Source organism: Mus musculus, chromosome 1 (assembly GCF_000001635.26).
Source record: "Mus musculus strain C57BL/6J chromosome 1, GRCm38.p6 C57BL/6J".
NCBI classification, from domain to species: domain Eukaryota; kingdom Metazoa; phylum Chordata; class Mammalia; order Rodentia; family Muridae; genus Mus; species Mus musculus.
Genome location: NC_000067.6, coordinates 178,662,085 through 178,679,540, shown reverse-complemented (window position 1 = coordinate 178,679,540; position 17,456 = coordinate 178,662,085). Strand labels below are relative to the sequence as shown.

Sequence of the window (17,456 nt, the reverse complement as noted above, 5' to 3'; positions counted from 1 at the left end):
CGAGAACTCTGCAGGGTTACATGGAAGCCTGAAGCACTGAGCTAGGAGCTTCCAGAAGGAGAAAGAAGATATAGCCTACCTCTGCCTCGACTCTGACTTGTAGAGGGAGATCGGGAGTATGTGTTCATTTCAATATCCAGGGAGGAAAACCCTCTACTTCCCTGATTTTAGGGGTGCTTACCTGGTAGGGGTACAGGGTAACCCCATTGGTTCTTGAAAGGGACCAGGTGCCGTCTAGATATTGATGAGCCTGAATGGCCACCGAGTTGAGGATGTTTCCATTGCTGGGACTGGTGGCCATCTGGAGGCTGACCTTGGCCTGGTGGGTTGGGGAGCCACTCTTCTTTTCCGCTCCGTTGCTGACCCCAAGGCTGTTGGGTTTGCCGCTGTGTTTGTTGACAAGGCCTGTGTAGGTAGAAGTGGCATAGGGGGCAGGCACAAAGGCCCACTCCCTGGGCTGCTGGAGCCCACCCATGTGGCGAGACCCCACCAGTGTGGGAATGCTGGAGATCGGAGGGGGTGAGCCCAGAGAGGTGTCATAGTGCTCGCTGCCAGCTGCCTGCTCCAAGGTCAGCACCATTTGGATGGCTTCCTGCTTTAGCTGGTTCAGGTGTGTGGCACAAATGTCACAGCGGTTGTCTCGGTCATTCCACGACTTCCTGATAGTATTGGGAACCTGGAGTTTGTCGTGAATCACAGCAGAGAAAGCAGGGTCCTACAGAACACACAAACAGGAAGAAAAAAAAAAGAGCAATTTGTAACTGGATGGTGGTAAATCCAGTTCAGACGTCTGCCACCCAAGGATTTGACTATTTGATTGACATCACCAGGAAGATGCCAGAGGAAAAGCATTAGATGGCAGACATTATGCAAGAGTTAGAAGCTGAAAACCTTAAAGATACTAAACAGAACACACTCTCATGGTGTTCCTTCCACTCAGTCAATGGGGAACATTTCAGATTCTCCTATGTCCACTAAATAATTGCAGACAATCTGCTTTCTCCCTAGTCCAGCATGGTGGGGGTGTGTACCTCATTCTTGGTGGCAGAGAACTGGCAAAGGACAGAAGTGTCACTTTCGACTGGGAACAGAGACCCTATTCTGCCAAACTTTGGCCTCAGCAGCGTGTGTGCTAAGTCAGCACCACAGGAAAGAAAACTAACCAATAGATTCTAGAACCAGGATCCAGCCTGCTCCAGCAGCCAGCACACCTCTGCCAGCAAACTCTGACCTGTCACTGGCCTCATGAGGACCACCCCCCCCACCCAATCTTCTGGACTGTTGTTCTCATTTCCTGACCAATCCAAGATGCTTCCCCCACAAGTTTTACTTAAAACTACTACTGAAAACTCATCAGCCAGGTGGAGTGGCTCACACCTGTAAATGGCAGCTCTAGAGGAGCTGAGGAGGACTACTGTAGGCTCCAGCCTAGCCTGGGCTATGACGTGAGGCCTCTGTCCCAACCCTCACTCCTGTATCTCATGCTCTGAGGTCATAGCTGAGAGAGAAGTGGGGGTAGTGAGCACTCTGACTCTCATTTGCTTTAACTTCCACAAAAACTAGATTACATGAAGAAACAGCCCTGGTGATGCAAATGGGTGTGAAAGTATTTCCTTATGACCTTGGGAGTCCCATGTACCCTTAGATAAGGCACTCAGCACACGGAACCTCTCCTCAGTCATGCAGCCACTGCGCCCTGCCTTTGCTGAGCTATCCTTTCAGCCCTAGGACTTCTTCCCTCGTGGGGAAAGTGGGATGGCACAGCTCTGCCCATGCACAGATGAACAGACCCACCACAGCATGTTTGGGGCCTGGCAGAGTTTGCAAGGCTCAACAGTTATTATGAGGAATGAATGAGGCTCATCTTTGGAGTCATTTTCTTCAAGGATGCAAAAATACATATATATATCACCCTTCAGAAAAACAGTGTCAGTTTTATAGATCTGAGGCCCATCTGGACGGAGTAGCATGTCTGAAAGGTAACTCGGGGCAGCCATGCAGCCATGGTGGGCAGGAAGATCGGTCAGTGGGAGGTTTGTTCCTAATCACAATCTGTCTGCGTGATGGACCCCAGCGTTTTGTTTTCCCTGTTTAACTACCCTGAGCAGCTCCTCGGTGTGCACTGATTAATTGATTAATAAATCAAGAGGCCTCTTCACAGAGCAGCATCGAGCAAGGCTCGGGAGGCAGAAACTCAAGGCGGCCTATAAAGTGGCTGGAGCGCTGGGAGGCTGAGATGATTGGGTTCCGCCTGGAAAAGCCTTGCAAACCAGACAAGGCTCACTGTGGGGGCCTGCTCGGTGACAGCTGCTTTGTCCAGGCAGTCCTTAATCACAGCTCAAAAGCATGTGGGACCCGAAAGAACCCCTGAGGGGGCCATTCTAGAGGAGACTGTCACCTCAGTTTACCACAAAAGCAGATCCTTTTGGATACAACCTGCGCTGTACTGTGGACCGTCTTGACTACTCACTTGTCCATGATTGTTCACTTCAAGAGTCAAAGAACACATCCGTGTGGGCTTTTCACAGTTTTATAGGAAATGTTCATTTAATTCAAAAGGCATTTATATGCCCCCCCATATGTCACGAAATAGTTTATTGCTTTGCCACATGACATTACATAAGAAAACTTCCCCATCAACAAATACCACTCTCAAATGTTACTTTAAATGCTCATGAGGTATTTTGTCCTTTGGTCATTCCACCATTGTCTAGGTCATTCCCACATTCTACTGCATAGTTTAATATAATCTGAGAAGACATCTATCTGCACACGCTCTTGAGAAGGGCAGTTTAACAGACTCCACAGTCAACAGCATATGCTTTCCAGTCACTAATAATCTCCTGGGCTTCAAGAAACCTCTAATTGCTTATCTTCAATGCTTTTGCTGGGTAACTCAATTGGTAGGGCACTTGGCAAACATGCCCAAAGCCATGGGTTTGACCCAGGGCACCATATAAACCTGAAGTGGTAATGGAAGCCTTCTGTTTCAGGATTCAGGAAGGGGAGGTAGAAGGACCAACTGTTTAAGATCATTCTCAGATATAGAGTGAGTTCCAGGCCACGCTGGTTACATAAGACCTGCCTAAAATATTACCATTGTTAACTCAATCATAAGGAAGACATATTACAGTAAGCCTGTGGCTACAAGAAAAGTCATGTGCAGACTTCGTGGTATTTTGGATTTGGAGTGCTAGGCGTAGGTTCTAAATTTGATTGACACAGAAACACATCTGCCCTCCAGAGCTCATGAGCAACTCTGATTCTGAAAACTCCTTCACCCCTGTCTTTGACTTTTACTGCCCTTCCCTGAAGTAATCCCTTCTATATTCAGCCTGTTACTATTTATAACTCAGTTTCCAACATTTAACAAATTGATATGTTTTAAATTGATAAGCTTCCAAAGTGCCAATCAGTACACCAAGCTGTGAAGCTATGGACAACTCCTGTCCTATGTGAGGTCACATCCAGGAGGCCTTCTTGGCTTCTAGATTATCAAATGCCACACCCTTCTCCTGCCCCTCTAGTCTAATCTGAGGTGACTCCAGGATCCATCAACACAGGCACACTATGAAACTCTGTAGCTCTTTGAGTTACAAGCCATCTTTGAGGGCTCTAGATCCTTAACACTCTTTTCCACCTACAACCAATACCAGACCTAAGACAGCCAGCAAACCGGCTAATGCCACAGCTGGGCCTATTTCTAATATATTGGCTCAGGCTGCCAAGAAGTTGCCAGTGACCCACTGCTATCTCCAGAAGAGGAAGGATAATGAGTCATCAGTTGCTGGCTGGTAACCAAGAGCTGTCTCTTCACTTAAGCAGCTCTTGATTCAAAAGCCCTACGATAGCTAGTACCATCCTTAGGTTTCAACAAGTGCAGAGAGACATATTCGGGAACCAACATGTCTTTCTAGGGCTTTTCTGCACACTATAAATGTTTTAGATTGACTGAAGACTTCAAAGAGGAAGGGTCAATAGTCATTGCCTTCTGCATATGCTAAGACAGAGAGGAGTCAGTGTCATTTGGAGGTAGAAGCAAACAGAGAAGGAAGCTGTAGACAGCATATACTTGCTGGCCTTTCCTGACATGGACACAGAGAGGACTGAGGGCTCAGAAGATGAATATAAGAGGAACTACTACATTAGCAAAGCCAGAGATAGAGAGCTAGCCCCCTAGTCTGACATCTGCCTTGCTTATGGGCATTGAGATACGTGTGCTGTTCTGCCTCTGACCCACCTTATGACCTCAGAAAATCATCAAATTGGAGCAGCATAAACCACACACAGGCAGAACCTCGATTTTATCACCTCCATTTTTACTTCAGCACATATGAAAACGAGCCTTTGGCACCTATGCAATATTTTAGCCTAAATTTTAAAGCTCAAAGTACTCTTATCTTTCAAAGAAAATATGCAAAAATTATTTTTTGTCTCATCTCTCACATGAAGAGGAATTTGAAAAGATGTCTGAGTACCTGGTGATAGTCCTCAGAAGGAAGGAGGTAGTGAAGTTAACGTTCACGCATCTAAGCTGTCACAGTTTGTAATGACTACAAAGGAACAAAGGGAACTCCATAGTGTGGCTGTTGGGTGCCATAATTGCTTTGCTGCTTGTTCCAGGGGGATTTCGAGAAACGTGTCTCCTGTTCTAACCTATGGGGTACTCTCTCAGTCTGATGACTCCCTTAGACTGGGTCATATATCTGGGAGATTTAATTCCCACAGGTAACTACCCCCGTGATCCTGGCCTCAATGACCATACACATCATTACCACGGTGTCTAGGAATTCCGGCTTTTCTGTCCCTGCCTATTCAGCTTCTGCAATATACCCATTCAAAACCATCCTTCAAAATGACAACTCCATACTAAATCCCTTTGTCCCAAAATCTTCTTTCACTCCCGTAATCACTCTCTAAGCAAATGACATAATTAGCTACCCTACTCAGGGTAGAAATCTAAAATCGTCTTTGTCTGCTTTTCATTCACATCCAATCACCAAACTTTCTAAATGGAAGTTTCTAGAAAGCCTCACCCTGTCTATCCTCTTTGTGCTGCTGCCTCCATGCTCCAGGCTAGCCTTCTCTCTGATTCCCACAGCCATGTTAATGCATTTAGCATCCCCCCCTTCACCTGGTCACATGGTCTCCTCACACCTAGTCATGACTTCCCTCCACCCCTACAATAGTTGTAGTAAAATACACATCTGATGCCATCATCCCTCCTTTTTCAATCTTCAATTCCAAGGCCTAGGTGCCTGTTGGTCGTGTTTAATTACACAGTTACTTCTCCATTGGACTCTGAGCTGTGAAAGAGAAACTATTCCTTTGGCTTTTAAGTCCTTCAATGTTTAGCACACTACCTTTTACACAGGAATCTCACAAGAACACTTGTGAAGCGAATGAATGAGTGAGTGAGTAAAGGAAGGAATGAATGAATGATACGGGTGCACTCTAGGTTAAAGCCACTGAATAACAAATTCATCCAATGACCATCTCTCCTTTGCTTTTTATAAATAAATCTCTATGCATCTTAAATGTTCCCCCAGTCTCATGAGCTAAGTAAGAGTGCTGCTGTGGCCTTTAAGGGGCAGGACCTAGCCAGACGTCATTAAGATATCTGGAGAGGCCTTTGAAAGGGACTGTGGCCCCTTCCCACCCCTTTCATTTCCTGGTGGGGAAGTGATCAGGTTTACTCTGACATGGATTCCCCAACACTGCTGTCTGATACCCTCCCGGGAGAGCTAAAGAGCAGTAGCCCACTGACCATGAAGTGTATGAACCATGAGACCACAATACTTTTTCTAATTTTAACTTGGTCATCTCTGGTATTTGCTACAGTGACAGCCAGCTGGCTGAAGGGACACTGAAGCATTTGACTCTCAGGCTCAGAACTCTTCCCAGTCATAACCATTGTGCCTGACTGAAGGGCCTCATGTGGCCAATCTCCTTTTACTGCTTCTGCCTTGATATTAATAGATTCTCGGGCCTCAGCTAATCTTTTCATCTCTTTCCTAAATTTCTAGACCTTTACATAGAATGGACTTAAACCATTACTCCATGATCATCATTACAGCTGAGAAATTCTGGATCAGTATTCCAGTTAGTGGTTCACTGAGGTTGGCCCCTAGCAAGCAGGTGGTAGTAGATTTTCAATGGATGAGGGACCTGTAATGAGGGCTGCAGAATCTGCAGGGCTCAGGCAAGAAAAGCCTGGCCAGGCAGACGGTGGTGTTTATGGATGCTCCTGGTTGCTTTCTGTTCTGTATTTCAGTCTCCTCGGGATCGGTTGCTTAGCAATAAACGCTGATGCCACTGTTGAGGGCAAGGTGATTCCGTGCTCTGTTTTAGCCAAGAGTGCTTTGCATGTGTTCCTCCGAAGCCTCTGGGTCTGTGATGAAGGCAACAGCTGGAGTCAGCATCCAGCATGTGTTGTACAAATTCCTGGTGATGTTTGCTCCTGGTTTCTTACTCTCGAGGCCTCTAGAGACAGACTGCACAAGATTTAAGCTGTTCTTCAAAGGCAGTTTCTTGCCACTTTGTTCCTGAAGTCTCTCCCTCCATAAACAACTGGCCCTTGAGGCTTGGAAAAGACCATAGGGCCCTGAGAATACAATGTTTTATTTTGCCCAGCAGGCAGCTTCTCAGATCAAGGGGATTTGCCTTCACACTCCGGGAGAACACCACCCCCTGGCCTAGAGTTTGCACTCCCACCCTGTCACCTTTCCTGCTGAGTGTCCTTTCTCCCCAGGTGCTCTTTATGGCTGCTCTGTCTTGACCAAGGCAGGTGTCCTTATTAATGAGTCTTCTGAAGGTAAATTATGAGATTGAACATTTGTGAATCAATAGATAACCAACTTTAAGTCAAGTAGACCTAAGGATAACAGCCCGTTCCCATCAGAGTCCAAATATTTGGATGCAGTGTCTCTCTCGGAGAAGTGAGGTTTCTACTTCAAGAGAGTGTGGCCATAGCTTGCTCACCCTGTGAGCAAGGGCACTTTAAACACTGGAAACCAGAGTGGTTCACCCCTTCAAACACATATTCCCACAAGAAGTTTCTGCCTTTTATGGCTTTTGAGCTTCCCTGAATTTCCATGTCATTTTCCACAGGGGTTTGATGGTGACGATTTTTAAAGCGGAGGCTCGGGTGGAAGTGAGGAGCGGGATCTAAAGAGGAATATTGGCCAGAGTCTCCCTCACCCTTGGTGTTGTTGGATCTACTCAGCAAGAATTAACAGAGAAAAGCCAAGTCTGTAGCCTCCATTCCTGCTGTTCCTGGAATTCCCAGACAACAGATGATGACTCTGCCTACCTCTGCAGATAAGCCAGGGAATGAATTAGCATGTTGGACGAAGCCATGATGTGCGGTTGCTCTTTGTAGGAAGGGTGCCCAGCCTCCAGGGCTCTGTCCCTGAGCAGCGGGTCCCTCTGATTGGCAGGGGACACATTCTCCCAGCAAGAAGCTTGCTTGAGAGAGGCTGCTCACAGTTCTACTTCATTAATGTACAACCTCAATAGAAACTTCTGGCTACCTTTCCTGGACCCAGGATTTGCCACCATTGTTAGTCTGTTCTGTGAGCTAGTGGCACTTCCCCAGTAATGAAGATCATATATTGCTGTGCACATGAATATGAATCCTGGTGAGTGTGTGTGGGTGTGTGTGTGTGTAAAGGTATAAAGACATGCTGGGTAATGAGCTCAGAGAGACAAAAGGGGAAAAAAAACCCACCGAAGGGAGAAATGTTAAATGTCAGACCAAAGTTGTTTTACATAAGAAACTAAATTAGGCTGAGATGTCATGATTGTGCCATCCTGCTCTGGACCACTGCAAAGATGTGAGCCTCCCCAGCATGAGTGTGCAGCTTCAGTGGGAACGACTGTTCCACATGCGTGGAGCTCGGCTGCACCAAGGCAGGTAGCAAGCAATTAACAGGATAAGGAAAATGTAAACAAGCACTCTCTGCTCAGACAGACAGGCAGACAGACAGACAGACGTGCTTGCATGCATGTGCTGTGTCTTTTACCACAGGACATCACATGCCTCCCTTGTCACTAGAACTGAGCCCATGCCACCACCGGGCTCTTGAATGTCCCAGAATACACCCAGAGATGGGGGTGAGAAACACCCACTGAGAAAATCAAATAAACAAACAGAGCCATTCTGTCAAAACTAGAATGCAGAAGAAGAAAGGTACAAGCATAGAAAGATGTTCTGTCCTGGCTCCTAGAAGCCAGATGACATTGGTCATCTTCCTGGATCAGCCAACACATTATATATCGAGACCTGTCTGAACCTGGGACTCTGCAATTCATCTGATCCTTGATTCTGTCAACTGCTAAGTGAAAACAAATCACCCAGATTATAGAGTTGTAAGCATTAGAAATAATTCACAACCATGTCATGTAAGAGACATTGAATAAATCATATTTAAAGTTACTGAAGAAGAATAACAATAATATCTTCCTACTTTAAAAGAAAAGGGAGAATTCTATTTTTTATTGTTATCATTACTGAAAGTGTGTGTCTGTGGCATACGTGGGTGTGTGGTCACACATGCATAGGCACAGGTGAATAGTGGTCATGCACGTGTGTGTGCATGTAGGTAGAGGTTGATATCGGTCATCTTCTTTGGTCACCCTACACATTATGTACTGAAGCCTGCCTGAACCTGGAACTACCCAACTTATCTGGCTGGTTGGCCAGCTCACTCTTCTGATCTCCACCTTCCAAGCATTGGGATACAGGCAGGGTACCACACCTGCCGTCATTCATGTAGATGCTGTGGACCCAAACTCCAGTCCTCACGCTCATTCAGCAAGCCACTGAGCTATCTCCCACACCCTCAAAGTGGCAGTGGTGGTGATAATGGTGGCAATTACCTTACATTTTACTTTATCCAGAAGAACTGAGACTGTTTTTATAACTACAAAAAGGGAAAATTATACTTATGCATGTATATGTACATACACACACATATGTACATATATACACACATATAAAATCTCAGGTACCAGCCTCTATAACTGGAGAAGTTGAGGACTTAACTCAAATCTCTTGGGCTGCTCTTTGAATGGCGCCTAGTTTCTTCTCTATTTTAAAGGTTCAACTCATCTAAGAGTTGTTGGTTTCTATGGCAGCTGAGCCTATGATTTTCACTGGAACTGGTCAACTGAAAAGTGGTTACCATTAGTCTCTTCAAAGGAGTCACATGGGACAGGGAGATGGCTCAGGAGTAAAGGGCTTCCTTGTACAAGAGCGAGAACCCAAGTTCAGACCCACAGCATCCATGTAAGAGCCAGGAGCAGCAGCCCACATCTGTAATCCTGGGTTTTGGGGCATCTCGATGGGTGGATTCCAGGGGACTCTCTAGAGAGCCACTCTAGCCAAAATGTCAAACTCCTCATAAAGTAAAGACACTGTCACAAAAAATGAAGTAGAGAGTGTATACTCAACACTGATTGACCTCTGGCCTTATATTCACATGCAGAGTCAATTTCATCACTCTGTGTGTGTGTGTGTGTGTGTGTGTGTGTGTGTGTGAGAGAGAGAGAGAGAGAGAGAGAGAGAGAGAGAGAGAGAAAGAAAGAGAGAGAGCATGTATACACACACACACACACACACACACACACACACACGAGTATACTGAAAAGGCACCTGAATGCTGAATTTTACTTAGATTATTTTTATTTCCAGTTACTGAAACCCATCACAGGCTTGATCCTGTGTAGGTGCAGGGCACCACAGCCAGGTGCAGCGGAAGTACACCCACTCTGTGCGACACTCTGGCTGCATGGGGCTGTTTAAAATCTATTAACTGTCTATGGTTCTCCCTTTCACTGCTTTCTATGTATGAAACACTGAGCCAATGTACTTGGCTACATTTTCCTGGATTTACTACAAAAATGGAAAACTCCTAAAATGTAGTTATGGGGATTTAAAGAATAAAATGCTAAAAAGTTCTGCTCTGACCACATTCCAGAGCAGATCTGACTGCTTCAACAGCTCCCCCAGAGCTGGTGCTTGTGGCCCAGCACTCCAGCCTTCACCTACCTCCTCAAGCTGACTGTCACAACCTGACCTGGCAGCTCAGGGTATCTCCCTATAGGATCAGCATGGCTCCCCTTTGTCCCACAAAAGTCCTTGTAACCCTCTTCCCTGACACACCATCTCTATGACTCTACTGAGGTCCCCGCCCTAGTAACATTTCTTCCCTCCACTTGAACCCATAGTATACTTTTGGAGGTTAAAGGTTTGCTCATTATTGTCACTGAGGATACCTTTGTGGGTGTGTGCACTTGTGTCCAAATGTGTCAAAGTGTACATTTTAATGGACGGACACACACACACACACACACACACACACACATACACACACACACGCTCATTCTTGCTAGGCCACAGCGTCAGTCTGTTCTGAGTCATGGGACTCAGCAAATACTTCCTTATGAGAGAGATGCGTGTTCTATCTCCACAATCACAGCCAGTTTCCAGGAGGCAGAAAGCATGCCATAAGGTTTCATCTCAGTGGCAACCTCTAGTCTTGGCCCCCCTGGAGTCTGTTCTCAAAGTGGTAACCAGGCTGAGACATTTCAGTGTCCTGACAGTACAGGAGGGGTCTAGTCACCTTGGTCAAGATGCTGCTTCACCACAGCCCCCTGCCTGAGCAACCCCTCAGCAGGCAGGCCCTGTCTTCCCTTAGACGCACACTGGGCACCTGGTGGAATCTTGGAAGAAGGGCTCTGGAACTCAAGAGCTAACGAGCCCTCCGGGAGGTCACAGAGGGAGGGGAGGAAAGGGCCACAGACATAAGGAGGGGAGAAAGGACAGGGGTCTCATTGGTTCATGTGTGACTCTGTCTCCTGTGAGAAACTTAATGCCAGGTGACCGCTCTTTACAAAGAACATTCCAGACATGGCAAGGGGTTCTTAAGCTCAGTACAAAGGCTAAGGACAGAACAGCACCACGGAGCTTCCTCACTCAGTCCCTTCAGGCTGCCAATGGTGGCAGGCACTGCTGTTCTGACCACAGGACATTTAAAAACTATTCGTTTGCTTTGTTTTGTTTGTTTCCTGTCATAACTAAGACCAGGTAGTGACAACTAGTGGGTAGAGACAAACCTGTTAACCTGTTGTTAACCTCTGTACCTTACAGAGCACAGAATGCGCCCCTCTCTGACCTTAATACATAACTACCTATCCCCAAATAACTTTATGTCATGGCAGAAACCCTAACCTTTGAACTTCACAGGATCCCTCCACATGACTCTCAGTGGAGGAAAGTCTCTTGCAAGGTAAAGGAGGCCAGGTATTTTATACCCAGACACACAGCCTAGGTTTCTGTCCTTGATTTTCCTTGGACATAAAACACTAAACTCTACATGGCTCATTCCCTTAATGCTCTGCTCCAGCGGAAGCTGGCAGTGAAGCTGGGTTTGGAGGGTGTATGACAACCCTCAGACTACTATAAGCCCCACACGCTGGTAGAAGTCACATCCTGGACACTCGTCCCAGCCCCTATTCTTCCCTCTCACTGGCATTATAGACAGTTCCCTTCCTGATGACAGTGTCGTGGCTCAGAGAGCCACCAGCTGTTTCTAGGCAAGCGTGCAGTGGAAAGGACTTGGAGTCCCAGTTCTTGGTCACTTAAAAATGTGGATTTGGTACATAGCTTCAAGGACGGCTTCTGGAGTCTGTTATTTACATTTGTCTCTTGCCCAGGGTAACAACGGGGACAACGGAGGTGGCTTTGTCTATAAGATAATTTCAAACCTCTGGCCAGACTTCCCATCATGGTAACTGTGCAGTTTCCCTTCTGGAGAAAGAAAAGCAGTGCCACAAGAAGACAAAGTCATCTGAAGATGTAATTTGGTGACAGAAGACACCAAGAATTTCTTTGTTCTTTCAAAATAACAAACCCACATTTACGTAGCTCAGACCATTTACCAGGCCTGTGCTGGCTTTGCTTTGTTTGAGGGAAATCACAGACTCTGACCTAAATGCCCAAGGCTGGAGGAGACCCTTAGAGAGCCTTAGAGGCCAGAGCTGAACAATACGTGTGTGTGTGTGTGTGTGTGTGTGTGTGTGTGTGTGTGTGTGCGTGTGTTATATACTATGATTATATGAGCAAGTGTTGCGTGCATGTAGGGACCAGTGGTACCCTCCTCAGCACCTTTCTGCTTTGTGTTTTGAGAAAGGGTCTCACTAAACCCAATGCTCATTTATTTGGCTGGCCTGGCTGGCCAATGAGCTCCAGAGATCTGTCTGCCTCTGCTTCCCCACAGGCAGTGATTATAGACTATGCTATTGCACCCAGCTTTTACATGGTTACTAGAAACCACCTTACCCATTCACCCATCCCTAGCCCTCATTGCATGTTAGTATCTCCATCCTTGATACACTAGAAATGGCTTAGCATACCCTGGAACCGCAGTTAGAACATCCCATCAAAACCTGGCACAAGATGCCTGTACTAGAACCAACAACTTCTCTAAACCTACTTCTGAGGTCCTCCATCACCAAACTCATGCACACTTATTTGAGGAAGAAGGACTACATAAATCTAGAGGTCACTCCTTACCCTCTGTGGGGAGAAGATGAAGTCCCAAGTGTATTGCTGACACGGACATGGGCAACGACCCCAATGTCTCAGATCCATGGAAATGGCAAAGCCACCTTCTGGTCCAAGTGCTAGGATTAATGAACAACTGAACAATGTGTGCAAAAGCTAGCAACCACAGCTTCCTCCTCCTGGATGGATGGATGGATGACTGCAGCCTGAGACTGATCCCCTACAAAGACCTCCCGCTGAGACTAGCTTAGCCCCTCCTCCGTGTGTGCTGTATGTAATGAACGACTTGAGAAACTGGGTTGTGTAATAGGTGCCACCCATCAAAGCAAGCACAGCCCACTCAATTCCAGATTTCCAAATGTCTGATACCTGTCATTTCTTTATTCCTGCATTCCACCAATCAAATTCCCGAGACTCAGCGATCCTCCTTCCTTCCACAATAAGCTTTTGGGAAAAGGTCTGGCTGAAAATTAAGATTTTCAAACACAGGAAGAAAACTCAGTCTTCTTCCAAGCCTGCCTCTGTCACACTTCCAGCTTGATCTTGAAAAGGGAGGGCCGTAAAATGTTTATCGTGATTCACGTAGTCTGGCGAAAAATCCAAACCAAAAATCTAGCACAAAACTCTGCCCTGAGTATGTTCTAGGGAACTGTAAAGGGGGGGGGGGGAGATCATACCAGACAAGACCTTCTTAAATAGGTCTTGATTTTGACTTTTGCTTGTGGATTTATCAACACCCTTGGTGTGACCCTGACTCCGTCTGTTCACATTCACCATCTATCAGAAGAGAGGAAAAGCTTAGGTGTGACATGCTGCACGTGGTCACAGTCCTAAACTGTACAGTAGCATTTTACAGTGCAGAGCTTTCCAATATGAGGGCAAGTAAAGCTTTGTCGAGTTCTCTAGTCATTCATCTTGCACGTTCACTCACACCTCTTCATTCAACAGCGTCGGTCATTCCTCGCTTGTTTAGTGTCGACTTGTGCATTCCTTTGGTCCATGTCACAAAGCTAACGCAGTTCTAAAGTTTATGGATATTACAAAACACACTACAATTAAAGATTCCAGAGAGAAAGCAGTCTGCCCTCTGCATGTGGGGACTCAGTAAATAGCTCTGGACTTCATTCTGAACACCTAGGTTTTAGTTTAAGGCTTAAGCTTTGCTATTTTCCAGTTTGATCACTGTGGTAAGTCATTCAATCTTTCTTTATCATTTTTCAAATGTGTGTGTGTGTGTGTGTACACACGCTCACGTGCGCACATATACGTGCACACATGAATGTGTGGGCATGCATGTGTACATGTGTGTGGGCATGCATATGTACATGTGTGTGGGCATTCATGTGTACATGTGTGTGGGCATTCATGTGTACATGTGTGTGGGCATGAATGTGGAAGCCTGAGGTTGCTGTCAGGAATCACCCTCAATTGCTCTTAATTTCTAGCCATCGAGGCAGTCTCTCACTCAAATCTAGAGCTCAACAACGTCACCATGGCCAGTTTGTCCAGGGAATTCTGTCTTTGTCTTCTGAGGCTGGAATCACATGCAGGCCACTAGACACACCCAGCATTTACATGGGTTTCTAAGGCTCTGAAGCCTAGCCCTGAGCCTCCTGCAGCAAGCACTTTACCTACTGAACTACCTTCCCAGCATCTGCCTCACTCAGTTCTTCAGGTCTGAATTTCCTTATCAAACAGGCAAGTAGACTCCTCTTCCCTGGGCATTTACATGAAGATGGAATAGATCACAGACACAAAAGTACTGTATGATGGGCCCTGCAAACACAGCATGCCATTCTTACAGATGCTAAGATTTTCCTGTGCTTAATATTCAAAAAAGCACAGCTGGGATGTAAGCCAGGCCTGATGGTGCATGGCTCAGCTTGCAGCTAATGGTTCAAGGCCTACGTATCAGAAGAGGTGACATAGAACAGCAAAGAGACCACCCAAGTAAGCATTCAAGTATGAAGGGCCAAGATGCAAGTGCCAAGCCTGGTACAATGTCCCTCTCCATTTGCTGACCCCATGTCTGGCCAGAGGCAAGCTTTCAGCTAAGTACCACACAGATGGGTCAAAACAGACAAAGACTACCACAGCTCATGATCTGCCTGGTCTTTATTAGCACCCACATTAGAATACTGTGCCCACAGTCACAAAACACTTGTGACAAGTCACTTCCTTGCCACTTCCTCTTACTGCTGAGGTGGCCGGGCAGACGAATGGAACTTTCCAGAAAAAAAAAAAAAAAAAAAAAACCAACAGTCTCCTGCCATCCAACTGTCTGCTAGAAGCCACTTCAGAGGCAAGCCAAGAGAATAGATGACTTAGAGATGGTTGCCCAGAGTCTCTGCATCTAGGAAGAACTGAACCATGAATGCTCTGGCTGCAGACTAGAAGAGATGTTCCCATTAAACAAGAGGCCTGCCTAACCAGCAGTTTTTCCCAGAGCCCAGCCCTGAGTGGTTCTGAGAAGCAAGCCTGAGCAGCCCTCAGGGTGCAGAACAATAGAACATCCACAGTGCACCAGGACATTTGCATCTGGAAGAAAGCTCTGTGAAGCCTTGTTTGGGCCTTGATGGTTTGGGAAAGTGCACGTTGGACAGGAAAGTGGTAGGCCTGAGAGTATTACCACCCCATTCTTAGAGATTACTGGCAGTCTCTACGGTCTGAAACAGGGTGTGCTTCAGAGTGGGCTACGGTGTCTCCTGAGAGCCATGCAGCCACCTAAAGGTCCACTTCTCTGTGCTTCTTGGCCTTGTCTATCCGGAGATGGTTGGGACTCTCCAGGAACTGCCTCCACAAAGAAAAGCTTCAGCCTGGCAAGAGCTTACATTCAAGGACTCTGCAGTCCTGGGACTGTTCCCAGACAGACAGACAGTACATAGCTCTGGACCTGCTGAGCTGCCCTTGACCAGAACTTATTGTGTCCACCAACCCAGCAGCACCAGGCCAGCTGACTTCACAAGCACTGCCTGAATCCCCTATCTTTAGGGAAAAGACTGTGGCAATTATATACAAACTGTACTCAGGACTGTCTACTCACAATGGCAGGGCCAAGAGGTGTCCCACAAGACTTTAAAACTGTTCCTAGACAAAGCCTTTGGGAGTCTGTCTCTGGAAAGTGCTTTCTCATGTGGTTCCCTGCTGAATTTGTACAAAAGCTTATTCTCAAAGGACTTCATTTTTTTGTGTTCTTTGAGCTTCAAATACAGTTATAGTCAATATTAATTCTCCTGTGTTTGAGAGCTGAAAACACAGCCCAGCTGTGACAGCGGCTTGATTCATTCCAGATCTTTCCCTAGTATTATTTACAAGCAGAATTTTAGTTGCTGCTTCTGCAAATAGTAGAACCCAATTTATGTTAACTGAGTCCAGCCTTTTTTCTGAGAAGCTAATTCATTAATCCAATATTGTTGAGGCATTATTAAAAAAAACCTTTAAACTCTTGGCAGTTACTATCACAGTGGATTTTTGTTGTTTTCTTTTGCTTCTATTAAATGCTTCAACATTAATGAGTTCTATGTATTTCAAAGGTTTGGGAAAGTAGTAAAGTAAGATTATTGATGTTTTCCTCTTCGAAATATGATGGCCCTTTAGCCAGACCATAACTTGTTAATGTTATTTAAACCATTCCTATTTATAACCACCATCAACTAAAAAACATGTTATAAAATCTTCTGGAATCTTTTATTACAGGTTTAGGCACATTTATATGTGTCTGAAAACTTAATAAGGGAGGAAATATGATTCGCTTACATATTCATTATTTTATTCAGTCTCTAAATGGGAATAAATTTACAATCAAAGAAAAAAACATTTAAACCTAACTCAGCTCATGGAGTTTTGGAAGCATACAGCTATGCATTCCTGTGGTGATAAAAGCATGGGATACTATGGAAATTAATGTATTGAACCCCTAGAAACAGTAATGGGTCAAATAAGCAATGCCTAGCCATGCTAACATGGAGTAAATGATCGGAGGTGGCCCAGCCCACATGAAACATGGGAAACAATAAGGCAGGCAGAGGAAAGGGGGCTTTTGGAATCAGAGTGAGGGGCACAGGCGGCCTCTCTGTGAAGGGAGACCTGAAAGGAGTTGCTGTGAGCTACAACCAGCTCTTTGAAGAAGAGGGCCAGGCAAAGAAGTAGGTACATTCCAAGGCTCTGGCCTGAGACAGCCATTGTGCTTAGGAGCAGCAAAAAGCCAGCCTGGCTACAGTGGAACAAATAAAGAGGAAAATGGCGGAGAAGAGCTCAGTGGGACTGCTGTCGTCCAACAAATGCCCCCCAAATCCATTCAGTTGACATTCAGATGATCACTATGCTCTTGGACCTTTGCAAAGTGGCCAGGACCCAAGGGCACGAGGACTATAACAGAGGCCCCAGAGAGCTCCCACACCCTTCCAGCATGGGAGGACACAGGGAGGAGATGACATATAAAAACAGGATAAAATCTGCCTTGATCTTCAATTCCCCAGTCCTCAGACCTCTGAAAACATGAACTTGTTGCTTATAAGTCACCAGGATTGTGATTTACATTATAGCAGCACAAATGGACCAATAAGCTATTAAGTCAAATTCAGGGATGAAATTTGGAATGGAGGCATAGTTGAGGAAGTCAATGATAAAAGTACTAAAATTATGAAAGGGGGTTGGGTCACATGGAGTGAGGGCAGAGAAAAAGGTCGAAGATCAATACCTCCACAGTTGGCTTAGAATACACACACACACACATCACATACACACACACACACACACACACACACACATCACATACACACACACACACACAATGATGATGATGTGACAATGATGATGATGACAACGATATATATACTTTTTAAAAGAGCACTTCTATTAATTTTTCTTTAACTTGAAAGTTAATTTG

General features: G+C 45.7%; 1 protein-coding gene across 1 annotated transcript in view; it reads right to left on the bottom strand.

Annotated features, from left to right (window-relative positions):
* Positions 1-17,456, bottom strand: part of Kif26b (kinesin family member 26B) — a 403,733-nt gene that overhangs the window by 253,317 nt on the left and 132,960 nt on the right. Inside the window, exon 3 of the mRNA NM_001161665.1 lies at positions 182-715. Coding sequence (NP_001155137.1) covers positions 182-715 — 534 coding nt within the window. The remainder of the gene's footprint in view (positions 1-181; positions 716-17,456) is intronic.